The sequence below is a fragment of the Ursus maritimus genome, unplaced genomic scaffold (assembly GCF_017311325.1).
Source record: "Ursus maritimus isolate PB19 unplaced genomic scaffold, ASM1731132v1 scaffold_32, whole genome shotgun sequence".
In the NCBI taxonomy this organism is placed as follows: Eukaryota; Metazoa; Chordata; class Mammalia; order Carnivora; family Ursidae; genus Ursus; species Ursus maritimus.
The window spans coordinates 6,371,104-6,385,710 of record NW_024425786.1 but is presented as its reverse complement, the minus strand read 5'-3'; the positions used below and the strand labels follow the sequence as shown (position 1 = coordinate 6,385,710).

The 14,607-nt window shown below is 49.4% G+C and overlaps 1 protein-coding gene and 1 long non-coding RNA gene across 5 annotated transcripts in view; both read right to left on the bottom strand.

Moving 5' to 3' along the window:
* Positions 1 to 1,091: 1,091 nt before the first annotated feature.
* LOC103666680 lies at positions 1,092 to 4,084 on the bottom strand. The gene is made up of 3 exons (XR_569591.2): positions 3,600 to 4,084; positions 2,194 to 2,400; positions 1,092 to 1,387 (listed from the first exon to the last, which is right to left on the bottom strand). It is a non-coding gene; the product is annotated as an uncharacterized LOC103666680 (long non-coding RNA).
* A 210-nt stretch (positions 4,085 to 4,294) lies between these two features.
* The window catches only part of CA6 (carbonic anhydrase 6), a 38,943-nt gene continuing 28,630 nt past the window's right edge, over positions 4,295 to 14,607 (bottom strand). For all 4 annotated transcript variants that reach the window (XM_008694762.2, XM_008694761.2, XM_008694763.2 and 1 more), the window contains 4 exons: positions 11,952 to 12,021; positions 7,862 to 8,019; positions 6,716 to 6,839; positions 4,295 to 4,767 (listed from right to left, as the gene is read on the bottom strand). In XM_008694762.2, the coding sequence (XP_008692984.1) occupies positions 4,646 to 4,767; positions 6,716 to 6,839; positions 7,862 to 8,019; positions 11,952 to 12,021 (474 nt within the window). In that variant the 3' untranslated portion in view covers positions 4,295 to 4,645. The remainder of the gene's footprint in view (positions 4,768 to 6,715; positions 6,840 to 7,861; positions 8,020 to 11,951; positions 12,022 to 14,607) is intronic.

The following is a 14,607-nucleotide window of genomic DNA, read 5'->3' as shown; positions in this document are numbered from 1 at the left end:
TTGCCTGGTAGGGCCTCCAGGAACACTGTCGCGTAAATGAGTTTCTGGTCAGACCCGCGGCTTCCTGGCTAGAGCCTCCTTTCCAGAAAACAGCCCTCCTCGAGCTCCCTCCCAAGCCCTCGGGCCTCGGTGAGAAGCCACACTCATTGCTGGTGAGGGCCCGTGAACTGGAAATCCTGGCGTCAACTTTGGTCTCCTCACCATGCCCCATGTTTTACAGGTATCACAAAGCTGCTTCCCGAGTGTGTGTTCCCGTTGACAGTCCTACCAGCGGGGAAGGAAGGTGGTCCCTTGTCCTCAGCAGTTCTTGGTATTGTCAGACTTTGGGACGTTTGTGCCCGGCTGGGGGTGAGAAACGGCACTTTGTCATGGTTTTTGTTTTCATTACCTTAATCACTAGTGAGAGTGAGCCTTTCCATGAGTTCGTTGCCATTCCCAGCTCCTCCCCTGTAGGTTGCTTGTCCCGGTTTGTGATTCTTCTCGTAGGTTGCTAGTCCTTTCCTTGCTGCTTTGCAGGAATTTTTTCTGTGGCCGGGATGCATTCGGCCCACTGTCCCTGAGCACCTTCAGGGCACCTACGCTTCTCAGGTGCTTGGAATTTCTTGGGAAGGACAGTCCTCATGGAGCCTTTGTCTTCCCAGTGAGCACCTGTTCTCTCCCCTGCATTTTCCAAAAACTGCCCATAGCTACAGGCTTAATTAGATTCAGGCTCAAAAAAAAAAAAAATCTCTTTTGCAGCTTGTCTTCATTGGCACTGCTCTGTACTCCAAGAGGCACAGAATGTCACCTTATTTCCTGCCGAGTGATGTTAACACTGCCGAGTATCTCCAGAGGTGACCGGCCCAACCCGTCTGTTGTACTAAGACCGTCTCAGCCTTCAGCCTGCAGGAGCCGATGAGGGTCAGCACCTGCGTCCACCACTCCGCTGCGGTTGCGAACGATTCCTTTTGAATTTACTGGCCGGAATTGCTCCAAGAAGAATTTCCATTCACCACCTGTAGTGGGTTGAATGGTGGCCCCCCCCCCTTAAAAGATACATCCACCCAGAAACTGTAAATGTGACCTTATTTGAGAAAAAGGATCTTTGCAGATGCAATTAAGGATTTTTTAATTTAATTAGGGATTCTGAGATGAGACCATCCTGGATAGTCGGGTGGGCCCTAAAGCCGATGACAAACACCGTAAGAGACAGAAAGAGGGACGCAGACACAGAGAGAAGAGGACAAGGTGATGCGAAGGCAGAGACAGAGGTGGGAGGCATGCAGCCTCGAGCAAGAAGGGCCTGGAGGCAGCACAGTTGGCAGAAGCGGGGAAGGGCTCTCTCATAGAGGCCTGGGGGCACCTTGGCCCGGCCAACATCTTGATTTCGGATTTATCGTTTCCAGAACTGTGGGGAAAAAAAAAATACATTTCTGTTCTTTAAGCCAGGCAGTTTGTGGTCATTGGCTACAATAGCCCAGGAACCACTGTGAGATTTCTCCGAAATACAATTTGGATGGAAAAGGCAGGACAAACACTTGCTTCTTCCCCTCTGTTTGTCAATTTACAGAATAATAAATGGTTCCCCCAGCAACCTCCAAAGTTGACCGATGAGTTTTCTTTCATTGTGTTAGTACCATATGAGCTCAGGTATTTTCTATATATTTGATAGGTTTTGATCCATTGAGTTTGACTCTTTCTCTGATATTTTTTTCGACGCTTAGTTTGTCCCAAGAGCCCGTTCCAGATGGCCCCTGTGTCTTTTGGGCATGACTCCAGTAATCTTAGGTAAATTTCTTGTTTTCTGAGCCTAAAAAGATATCCCAGACCCATCCTGTCTTCCTTGCCCCAGATCTGGACTCGGCATCTCTCCAGGGAGCCCTGGTTCCCCACTGTAGGAAAGAGAAACCACTGTCTGGGCACAAGGCATCCATTGCTGCTGCTCATGGTTGTTTCCGTGAGCAGAAGTATAGAGGCTATAAAATACATGCCCCTTAGAAAAAGAATTTATCAACTCATGCTGATATTTCCAATTCGAATTTAGGATTACAGGGTTTTTACTTAGCTTTCTTGATTTTATATTTGGATCTCTGTTTTATCATCCTGAAAATCTTGTTACTGGGGGCATAAACGTAATTACGTCCATATAGTAACATGTAGCAATTACACACACGTGCACACACACAGCTTCCAAATAGCAATGCTAGTACTAACCAGACACTGACAAGATTCCTGAGTACTGTTTGGGTTTCTTTGCAGCTCTTCTTGTCCTTCGGACACACCTACCCCACTAGGTGTGATAGTAAAAGCACCATGTTTAACGACAACTTGGCTAGGGCACCTGGCTGGTTCAGTCCATGGAGCGTGCGACTCTTGATCTTGAGGTCAGGAGTTTGAGCCCCACGTTAGGTGTTGAGATCGCTTAAAAAAATAAAATCTTAAAAATAAATAAATAAATAAATAAATAAATAAATAAATAACTTGGATGGGGGCCTGGCTCAGTCGGTAGGGCATGCAGCTCTTGATCTCGGGGCTGTAGGTTGGAGCCCCATGTTGGGTGTAGAGATTACTTAAAAATAAAATCTTTAAAAGAAATAAATTAGGGATGCCTGTATGGCTCAGTTGGTTAAGCGTCAGACTTCAGCTCAGGTCATGATATTGGGGTCCTGGGATCAAGCCCCCCATTGGGCTCTGCACTCAGTGGGGAGTCTCCTTCTCCCTCTGACCCTCCCCACTCTCTTTTTCTCTCTCAGAGAAATGAATAAAATCTCTTAAAAAATAAAATTAATAAATTAAAATAACTTGGAAAAAATCCTCTCTGTGTGTGCTACCAACTCAATGTACAACTATTCGATCTTTTTACTATGTTTTCACATTTTAACTTAAGTTGTAGGGATTTAAAAAGATCTTAAAATTTAATTTTGTTTTATAATGACGTAAAACGGAAGGTTCCAAAGTTAAAACTACCGAACAGACGCGCTCAGGAAAAGCCCAACTTCCAGCCCCATCCCCCACTCTTCTTCTGCCTCCCCTTTTAGGGAACCATTATACTTAATTCTGGTTCCTTTTCCCTTGTTCTCAAGCACAGACACCTGTGATCTCCGTTCACTCGTTTACGTAAACCCCTGGGCAGTGCCGCTCCCTGGAACTCCACTCCAGTTCATCGCAGACCCTCATTTCCGGTGGAAAGGATGACTCTTAGCGGAATGCCATCACCCCGCAGCAGCTGCCCATCATCACCCACGGAAAATCCACAACACCGTAGTGGCACAGAGATGTTGGCGCACCTGACCTCCCGGCCACGCCCCCTTTCCCTGCGGGCTCAGGTGCACCGAGAGCCTTCCCGCTGGGCTCCCCAGGTGAACTCCTTCAACCCAGGCCAAGCACCAGCCCCTCTGCAGAGGTCACAAACCGTTGTTCTCCCAGGAGAGGGCGATGGGTTAGTTCCATGTCCGTCCTGCTCACGGGACTTGAGCTCCCAGGGTAGAAACCATCCCTCCCGCCCCATCTCTGTGCCCCATCCCTCAGCCGCACGCCTGGCACGTGGCAGGTGCTTCACAAAGCATGGATAAATGAAAGGGAAGCCTTTTGTAGCTAAAACAACAACAGATACAAAAGACCTGTCTTCAGATCCTGGCTCTACCGTCTTCTACCCGGGCGGTGGCGGGCGAGTCACCTGGCTGTCCTGCTTCTTGGCTTCTGTCTCAGTGAACTGGGAGAAAGGCCGCTCTGCTGAGGACCGCCCTGAGGGGTAAATGAAGTCAAAGGTGAAGAATGACAGCATGGGTGTGGGAGCAAAGCCAGTAAGGAGAGCAGACAAAGGAACTGGGAAGAACGTGGGGGGCTGGGCCGGAGATGGGGAAGTCAAAGAGCGAGCAGTAAGAAAGGGGCCTCAGTCAGGAACATGCATCAGTGCGCTCAAACCACGTCCCGGAGACAGGCGACGGTCGCGGTAAGTGATTATGACAGTAAGTAGCAGAACTGGCTCTTGAACCTGGCTCTAGGGACAAGGCCCAGCCGCCATCTGACTGATGAGGACGAGATCTGCAGGGAGGTCCTCTCTCCTCTCCTCCCCTCTCCTCCCCATCTCTCCTGGGAACCCGCAGTCCTGCTCTTCTACTTTTCCTCTGCTCACACAGTGTGGCCAATGCTCCAGACCTCCCCCCAACAAGTTCCCAAGGTAAGACTCTTTCCTTTTTCCTAAACTTGGTCCTAGAACCCCTCCCACCTTGATCTCTGTCCCATCACCGGTGTCCCCAGGGGGAAGGGCGAAGAAGGCATATTCAAAGTGGTACAAAGGAACAGAAAAGAGAAATTTTCAAATGACAAATTCCCAAAGACGTTTTATTACACCTAAATCCCATAGGGCCAGCCGGGCTGCTTTGTAATTTACACAGATCAACATGCATGATTCGATAGGAAGATACGTAGGGCTCCAGTTCCTTTAAATTTGTATCCCAATCAATTCCCATTGGTGTCGTCTAACAAACCCCTTCTCCTACCCTTACACCACCTCACTTCCGCTCACGGATGATGGTTTCCCCTGTCTTACTCAGAAACTGAACAGGGGATCCCAACACAGGATTTGTCGGAGCTGGGGGAGCCGGGGGAGCCGGTCAGGGCATGGGCTCGGGGGGAGGGCCACCTCGTCTGCACACCTCCTGCTTCACGCTCGCCGCCTGTAGCGTTTTTCTTTCACATTCTTCTTTTCAATAAGTCTTCTCAAGTATTCGAGCTTACTGTCGAGTTTGTTTATATAAAGCTGGAACTCAGGACCTAGATTATACCCTATAAAAAGAAGAGTTGATACAGAAAGATCAAAAGTTTGGTGGTCCTCGTGAAAACAGCATGTGGGACAGCCAGACACCGTTCCCCACACCTGTACTAACGGGAAGGATTTTAGGTTCCTTAGAATGCCCTCCATGTTCCCATCCCATTGGCTTCAAGCAGCTTCACTCTGAATTTAGGCGTGTAAGCTGCCAGAATCCAAGGGCTGATATGACAAAGGTGGCTCTTCCCCTGGACCTTGGTTTCTCATGTGATGCTCAGAAGCCCTTACTTGAAGGGGACGTGGGTGTTTTCTAATAATGAATTGTAAGACATCTGTACTTGGCCATTATCCTGCTTTTGTAATCTTGCTTCTTTGTCAGGTCGTTCCTTATGGATGGGTTGATCATATTAACCCATCGGGGGGTGGACTTTGAAGGAACTATGAGACATCAGGTGGGTGACACACCGGGATGACTGGAAACCAGCACTGCTACGAGAAGTCTGGGTCTGAGGGCAGGTGGGCAAAATGGTGCCCAGCTCCGTTCTCTTAACAGCAAAGGGAGGCTGTCATTCCAGTCCCCTGGCTGTGCGTGGGAGAGGAAGAATTCTTACCACCTACTGGAAGCTGGAGTTATAATCCTGAACAGCGGGTCTCAGAAGGGTGGGCACAATGGACATCAAGGCAAACTGCAGTGTGGGGCGTCTTGGTCGGAGAGGCGGATATCTAAACCACCTGAGCTCCCTCCTGAGGGTGAACTGGAGCGACTCTCCCCCTCATGGTAAGAGCATTTGGGGTGTGGCAGGTGGGAAACTATACAATCTGCATGTGCCTGCTGCAAGAGCCGTGAACGTTTTATCGGGGACGATGGGAACATGGCAGGACTAGAACAAGAAGGCAGATCAGGCAGATGGGTCCCTTCAGCTAGGCAGCTAGCGTTTGGACCTGGTTAGGATGATGTCACCCTTTGGAAAAGGAATTGGTACTGTTAATATCATATACAGTGTAATATGGGGAAATGATCATTATAACTGGTGTCCTTTTTCCTCTGTGAGTATTGTCAGAGGAAGAAACAAATGCAAGGGAAAACAATCAATGAAGCAGGAAGGAAAGATGGGGAGAGAATCACAAATGGGCTTTTGTTGATGGGGAGGGGGGAGCATGTCTGGAGATTTAAAAGTTTTGAAAGATACATATAATCAGTTGGGGTAATACTGAGTGGGCAATATTGATTGGAGACCAATTCTATGGTATTAGAGGGTGTAAAGGTTTCAGGAATGGTTAGGAGAAATAGCCTATAAAGACAATGAATTCAGGGAATGTGTCTAGTTCACCACAATTTTAGAGAGAGACAGAAACTAAAGACGGGAAAACTGCAGAATATTTGCATTCTTGCAACCACAGCAATAAGGTGAGCCAAGAAGCCTGACCCAGTGGGTTACAGGGTCCCAGGAAGGCTGGACTGGTCATGTCTACTTCCAGCATCCTGGTTCTGGGGTGTGATCCCCAAGAAAATGTAGTGAACAATGCATGCTCTAGTTAACCCCACCTCGAGGGAACGTGTGGGAGTTGGGGATGGGCTTGCGAACAGACCAAGATAAAGGCATGAGGGAAATAATTTGAGTTGTGTTTAGTAAGGTTACCTGAGCCTACACTCTTATGGGAGTATCGGGATGTTGCTGAACATCTTGCTTCTCCTACTCTCTCTGGCCAAGACCAAGTGGGTGATAAATCATGTCACTGTCCATCCTGTGGTCTCCTCTGTTCTACGCACTGGCCTCACTGCAGGGACTGGGAAGATGAGCCATCTCCTCCGCCCACACATGCCCTGTACAGATTGGCCCCTCCGAGCCCCTGCCCTTCAGCTGGCTCTCCCTCCCCTACTGTTGCCAGAAGACATGGTCCACCCAGAGAAGGAAGAAAACAGGACTCAAAAAATTGCAAAGGATAAACAAGAGTTGATCTTACGCAGGTTAGGGAGACTCATGAGGTTGGTTTCCACCACTCTGTTGTTCAGCGGCTGGGTCCTGCGATAGTCATTGTGGAGCGTCTTGTTCTCGTGATCCACTATGGAATTCTGTAGCTTCCAAATCTACAGGCCACATGAAGTGAATTATGGAGGGGAAGAGGTACTGGGTGGTTTAAAGGAGCATCATTAGCCATTGAACTAGAGCTTGAGTTTAGGTATATAACCCCGATAAAACAGGTATGAGAAGATCTCAAGTTCTGCTACAAGGCAGGCAGAGCATCCATCCATCCATCCATCCATCCATCCATCCATCCATCCATCCTTCCAACCATCCATCCATCTGTCCATCCAACCATCCATCCATCCATCCATCCATCCATCCATCCATCCATCCATTCTTCCAACCATCTCTTAATTGTGTTCTATGAGTATTTGGTCACAAGCAGAAAGAAGAAAAAGAAACAAACAGATTTCCGTGTGGGTATCCTTGAATAGGGGTCTTTCCACCTTTTCCTGCATTGGGGAAATGAAAAGTTTAAGAAGAAGATCTATCTGTTCTTGAGAAAGAACATCACTCAGAAGGAAATGCCAGCTTTGCCTCTGCAACCTCAGTTACCTTTGTCCTTTCACTAACCCAACAAATATTTATTCTGCACCCATACTATGTTGGGGAACAAAAGGTAGCTGATAGAGCTCTTCTCCTCAAAGGGCTGCAGGCGTGTTAGCACGGCAAAGAGCTACCGATGTCAGTATGTCAATGTCCTTGCATAAAGCCATTTATGAAGTTAGAACGTAAGCTCATGAGCACGGGGGTTCTGTCCATCGAGCGCCTAGAGCCGTACCTGGCAGGAGCACCTGCTCAGTAAATATTTGCCTTCACCATGTGGCTCTTCTCTGACTGAGGTCGGGTCCCTGTCCTTTTGCTGCATCCAAGGCCCAGGGTTCCTTGGATTCCCTGATGCCTCAACTTGCCCATCTCTGCCACGGCTCTAGTAGGATCACCCACGGCAACAGAGGTGAGGTACGGGAACCCCGGGCATGAAAGCGCCCTAGGAGCCCAGGTGTTGGCATTAGGTGAGGTGTAGGGGAGCACTCTTGTGAGCCAGCAGTCAAAGGCAGACGAGGGAGGTGACGCCGGGCCTTACCTGTGCGCTGGAGAGCGGCACGTGATGGACTAGCACGAACCAGTGGACGTTCTCAGTGCAGGGAGGAGTGGTGAGGGACCCCCAATAGCTGTAGTAGTGGTGGATGTTCTCGGGGAGCATGTCCAGAATGTCAAGGCCACTCAGAACCGTGCTTTGTCCTAACAGAGGGGACAAAGGATAAAGGAATGTGAGGGGCCACCGGTGTCCCTTGGGAGGACGGCTCAGGTCAGACCTCTCCATGTTCGAATCTCCTGATTCACCAGAACACAGAAGCTGATCGTTGGAAACATTTCCCCGGTCTGCTGCTTCCCAGAGGGCGTAAGAGCAAAAACTCTGGAGAGAGACTCACTCAATACCTCCCCCTGGCTGAGTGGCACTGGCCGGGGGCTCACTCCTCAAAGGCTGCTCCCCCATCTGTGCCAAGGGAACGCTCAATAGGATTGCTCCGAGGATAAAGGGGAGGGGGTGTGCTTATGAAGTCTGGACATTGAACTTGCTCACAGGAAAGTACTCAGGAGCCTCACGTCATCACGGCTGTTGGGCAGACCATACGCTTTATGATAAATGAAAGAAGGAATTATGACTGCTGGGCTTCGGGGTGAGCCCCTCAAAGGAAGAACGAAGTTCCTTGGTGTGGGCTCACTTAGAAATGGGTGGATAGAGGGGCGCCTGGGAGGCTCAGTTGGCTAAATGTCTGCCTTTGGCTCGGGTCATGATCCCAGGGTCCTGGGATCGAGTCCCGAGTCGGGCTCCCTGCTCAGTGGGGAGCCTGCTTCTCCCTCTCCCTCTGCCCCACCCCCTTCTTGTGCTCGCTCTCTCTCTCTCTCAAATGGATAATAAAATCTTTTTAAAAAATGGGCAGATAGAGATTAGAAAGGCAGACTCAGAACCAAGCAGGGGTGCAGGCGGTGCTGAGCTCGTCCTGCCGTGCCCCCGGGGAACCAAGCTCAGGCACAGGTCGGGGGGGAGGCGCTGCCACAGGGTGTCTGGAAACTCCCAGCACCGGTACCCCTGCATCTAGAGAACCCCTCTTCTGTTCATGTCATGGCTCTGAGCCCCTGAGCTCAGCATGACGCCATCGAAGAAACACGGAATTGAGTTGAATTTTGCTTCACTTTCCCTGAGCACTTTGCATGTTTTTAATGGCAAAGAGGTTACAGGTTTTTTCAAAATTTCATTGAGAGAGAATGAGAGAGAGAGAGAGCACGAGAGGGGGGAGGGTCAGAGGGAGAAGCAGACTCCCTGCTGAGCAGGGAGCCCACCACGGGACTCAATCCTGGGACTCCAGGATCATGAACCTGAGCTGAAGGCAGTCGCTTAACCAACTGGGCCACCCAGGCGCCCCAAAGAGGTTTTACAGTTTTTACATAGACATAAATAGGCTCGCTGTACCAAGGCGTCGGAGTCTAGTCGTGCATAATCCCATGAATAGGCAAAAAGAATTCTTAATGTTAGTGTTATTGGAAAGGCTTCAAGTTACACTTTCTAAAGGGCTCTAGTGCACAGATTTAGTTTCATCACTAATATATTATAGCGAGTAATATATTTAAGCGAGTTAAGAATTCCAGAACCGTGGTGCAACCGCTAAGGAAGAGGATATGACGGCTACTTTAAAAACTAAACATAGAGTTACCGTATGATCCAGCAATTCTACTTCTCAGCTTATACACAAGAGGATTGAAAGCAGGGAGGTGAAAACAGTAAGACCTGCCCATAGTTTGGATGTGAGGAATCATGGAAAGAGGAAAATGAAGAATGATTCTGGGAGGGGCACCGGCTGGCTCAGTTTATAGAGCACGCAACTCCTGATCTCAGGGTCATGAGTTCAAGCCCCATGCTGGGGGTGGAACCTACTTAAAAATAATTTTTTTTAAGTTAAAAAAAAAAGTGTGGGGCGCCTGGGTGGCACAGCGGTTAAGCGTCTGCCTTCAGCTCAGGGCGTGATCCGGTGTTGTGGGATCGAGCCCCACATCAGGCTCCTCTGCTATGAGCCTGCTTCTTCCTCTCCCACTCCCCCTGCTTGTGTTCCCTCTCTCGCTGGCTGTCTCTATCTCTGTCAAATAAATAAATAAAATCTTTAAAAAAAAAAAAAGCGATTCTGGGATTTGGGGCTTAAACAATGGGCTGGATTATGATGCTCTTTGCTGAGATGAGAAAATCTGTTTAGGGACAAACCTGGGGGGTGGGTTAGATTGGGCCATGTTAAGTTTTAGATTCACAGGCCAGTATCAAGCAAGCAGTTGGATAGAGGAATCCGGAGTTGAGAGGGAGGCCAGTGCTGTGAGCAGTATTGATCAGAAGCGTAATTTTTTGAATCAGAAAAGGAAATGGATGTGGGTCAGTTTGTAGAAACAGAATAGCTGAGGTCGTGCATTCGAGGAAACAGCTCAGAGCACAGGCCTGTGGCTTCTCCTGCTGGCCTTGCTAAGGGTCCGTAAAGCAGCCGGCTGGTTCTTGCATCTGCCCTGCCGCACCTGTCCCGCCTGATACTGTCACTGCGTGGAGGACCAGATGCACATTTTTGGAGTCCACAGCCCAGAGAGGGCAGTCGAGGCATGGGACTGAATAAGGCCCCCTGGAAAGGCAGAGCCTGCAACCCCACCATTAATTAGAGCAGGGGCAGAAAGAGAGCGGAGCTGGGGGTGAGCCAGAGTGTGGCCAGAAGGAGAGCCAGGAGTGATGGATCGTTGTTTCCAGGTCAATTAAGAGAAAAGAGATGCGGCCAGGTGATCTGACAGAGGTGACCATAAAGGGATGGTGGCCAGCCGGGGCCAGCCAAGGGCCAGCGAGAAAACAGAACAGGACCATGAGGCAATGCTTTCAAGGGCGCTTCAAAGGCAATGGAAGATGGGAGGATGGCAAGGGAGTGGCTGGGGCAAAAGAGAGTCGTGTCTGCTGGTGTTTTGAACCGGGAGGTATTAGAGCACAGATGTGGGGGCTGAGCGGGATGACGGGTGAACGGTAAGAACTCGGGCTGCGGGACAGGAGAGAGGCGAGCAGAAGGAAGGACCCCGAGAAGGAGGGGCGGTGGCGCACTTGTGCAGGGCCAGCCTTGGTGGGGCACAGGGGCTCTCACCCACTGTAACGGGGGAGGGCACGTGGGGCGAGGCAGGTGCAGACGGGCTGAGAAGATGAGTGAGTGTCTGACCGCCTTCCCAGTGAAGCAGGAACAAGGCATGGAATCCGCTCCAAAGGGGAAGCGGGGGCTGGTGCAGGGGGCTTCGAGGGAGGGGAGAAAATGTGAAATAAGCATTCTGGAGAGGGGAAAAGCGAAGGCCCAGATGAGTAGTTTAGGATTTCCAGGCAGTGTTAATACGTGCTCATACTTACAGCTACAAATAAAAATAACAGCAAGGGGCTCCTGGGTGGCTCAGTCGGTTAAGTGTCTGCCTTCAGCTCAGGTCATGATCCTGGGGTCCTGGGATCGAGCCCTGCGTCGTCAGGCTCCACGCTCAGACAGGAGTCTGCTTCTCCCCCTGCCTCTCCCCCCACCCCCATCCCCACTCCTGCACTGATGAGAACAGAAGGCCCCTAGGTGGGAGGTCAAGGGACCCCCTGGAGGGGCAGGACCTGAAGTCAGGGAGAGATGGCCAAAGTCAAGCACAAAGCCTCGCTGTCAAGGCTGATGCGGTTGCTGTCCAGGTCACCACTGTAAGGGTAGGTGGCCACTCGGACAAGAATTCCCCCTTCTGGAGGCAGAGGAAAGGAAGCCCAGCCCTGTCCAGACGCGACAATGAGGGGCTTCACTCTCGAGGTCTGTCTCAGCCTGGAACTCAGGAGGACCTCTCTCTCTCTAGTGCCCAGAGTCATCGCCACTCGCGGGAACCAGAGGTGAGGCGAAGATGTCCCCAGTCCGTGGTACCCTGGCTTCCAACTGTGGGGGCAACAGGTGGGCTTTGTGGACAGGTTTCTCGGAGGTGTTTGCAGCCTGAGCCGACAGCAGGAATTGCCTGCAGGAGAGCCCTCGCCCAGGGAGGGGGGCGCTCGCCTGGCGGGGCCTGTGCGCCACCCTCTGGGCCGACATCCCCCTTCCTGGGCCCCTGTTCCCACCTCGCGCTCCCCGCCACCCGCCGCGGGGGGCCTTCCTCACCTGGCTGCCGGATGTCCTTCAGGTGAGCGATGAAGTTGCTGTAGTAGGTGTTTTCACCGTAATCCTTGACCTGGGGGAGAAGCACGGAGCAGTTCACCGAGTGCAAAAGGGGCCTCCGTCCGGTAATCCAGCTGTGTGGTGTCCCTGCCGACTGGGCAGAGCCTGGAGGGCAGGGAGGAGGCAGCCCGTCCGCGCCCCAGTTGTCCGGGGAGAGAAAACCTGGCTGTTCTTTGCCACCAACTGCCCGGGCCCACTAGTCTCTTCCAGGGGGGCCGGACTGAAGCGTTTCGGCAGCTCCCAGGGAGAGAGCTCTCTCAGCAGCGACCGGTGAGGCTCTCAGGGCATGGCCCAAAGTCACTGTCACCATACCCCCGGTGACCCCGTTTGGGCAGGGCCTGCCGCAGGCCGGTTCCCTGTGACAAGGGGGGGGGGGCTTGGTCTCATGTGCTGCTTCCTCGTCCTCGGGACTCGTGACTGAGCCGGGACAGCCCTCAGTCCAAGGCAAAACGGCTCCAATTCTGCCCACTCCCGGGTGACCAATTTTTGTGTGAGTGCTGACATTTTAGAAGTCAGAAAAATTGCTTTTGGTGAAAAAGGTAGATTTTCAATGGTTCTTTTCAGTCAGTGGCGTTGATCCAATTCTTCGCTGTGCATGAATTCCGATTTCTTAGATCTGTGACTGCGGCTTGCCACCAGTTTTCTAGGTGCCTCGTGGTGTTTTTGTTCCTCTCTCCACCTTTTGTGTGAAACAAATACTTTCCGTGTACCATTTAACCATTTTTATTTTTTTTTTAAGATTTTATTTATTTATTCGACAGAGATAGAGACAGCCAGCGAGAGAGGGAACACAGGCAGGGGGAGTGGGAGAGGAAGAAGCAGGCTCCTAGCAGAGGAGCCTGATGTGGGGCTCGATCCCATAACGCCGGGATCACGCCCTGAGCCGAAGGCAGACGCTTAACCGCTGTGCCACCCAGGCACCCCTAACCGTTTTTAATTATTAGCATTTGCTCTAGTGATTACAGCCGTTCCCCCTTATCCGAAGGGAATGCATTCCAGGACCCCCAGGGGATGCCTGAAACCAGGGGTAGATAAAACCCGATATATACCACCTTCTGTCCTGTACACACCTGTGATGACGTTCTGTGTATGAATTAGATGCAGTAAGAGACTAACAGCAATAACTAATAACCAAATGGAACAATTATAACAATATACTGAAATAAAAGTTATGTGAATGTGGTCGTTCTCTCTCCAAATATCTTATTGTACTGCACTCACTCTTGTGATGACGCGTGATGATAAAATGCCTACGTGATGAGATCAAGGAGGTGAATGACATAGCGCCGTGACCTAGCGTTAGGCTACTGGAATACGTCACTAGAAGGAACATTTTCTTCTAGACTGCACTTGACCTTGGGTACCTAAAACCTGGGAAAGTGAAACCAAGGATAAGGAGGAACTACTGTTCAAGATACAACTTGTCACGACCTATGTCAGGTTAATACTCACTTAATTCCCATAAAACGTAGCAACTTTGCTCCAAGCTAGTTCTATTTCTTTCTATTTTCTCCACTTTTGTCCCCGACATTACATCTACCTATATCGTAAACCTACCAATAAGTGGTATGATGATTGCTTTCAACAATCTTATGGGTTTTTTAAAAGAAATGTTTTAAAGACAAGACAAAAATATTTGTATATAGTCTTACCATTCCCAGCACCCTGCATTTCTTTCTGTGGATTTGAGTTACTGTCTGATGAGTCACTGGCCTCTCAGCCAAAAGGATTTTCTGTAATAGTTCTTGTAAGACAGCAATTATCTCAGTTTTTCTTTATCTGGCATGCCTTTGTTTCGCCTCATTGTTGAAGGGGTTTAGCTGGATTAGGATTCCTGGTTGCTGGTCATTCCACGGCCTTCTGATGACTTGTTTCTAACGAGAAGTCAGCTATTAGTTGTAGTGTCAGTCCCCTGTTTATACAAAAAATCCTTTTTCTCTTGTTGGTTTCAACAGTTTGACTTTGACTCTGATTAGACATGGATTTTGTTCAGTTTCCTGGTTTAGTAAATTTTTTTCATCAAATTTGGGGAATTGGGGGCCATTGTTTCTTCAATTTTTTTTCTATCACTCTCTCTTTTTCCTCTCCAAGACTCCTATTACGTCTGTTTGGGCTGTGTGATCTTGTTCCCATGAATCTCTAAGGCTTTGTTCATTTTTCTTCAATCTTTTTCCTTTGTTCCTCAGATCGAATAATTTCTTTGTTCTCTCTCCAAATGTACCGCCTCCTTTTTCTGCTGCCTTATATGTGCTTTGAGACCATGTCATGGGTTTTTCATTTTATTTATTATACTTTCCAACACTAGACTTTGCATTTGGTGCATTTTTATCATTTCTGTTTCTCTATTGAGATTTCCCTTTTTTAAGTCATTGTCATTATACTTTCCTTTAATTCCTCGAACACGTATATGAAGGTTGTTTGAAAATCCTGTCTGCTAAATCCCTGGGTCTACTCAGAGTCATTATCTGTTCACTGCATTTTTTTCTCCTAAATATGGATCATATTTTCCTATTTCTTTGCATGTGCAAATTTTTTTTGAAAACTGGACATTTAAATAACATGATAGTAAATAGGAATTCTGATTTTTAAAAATTGTTCA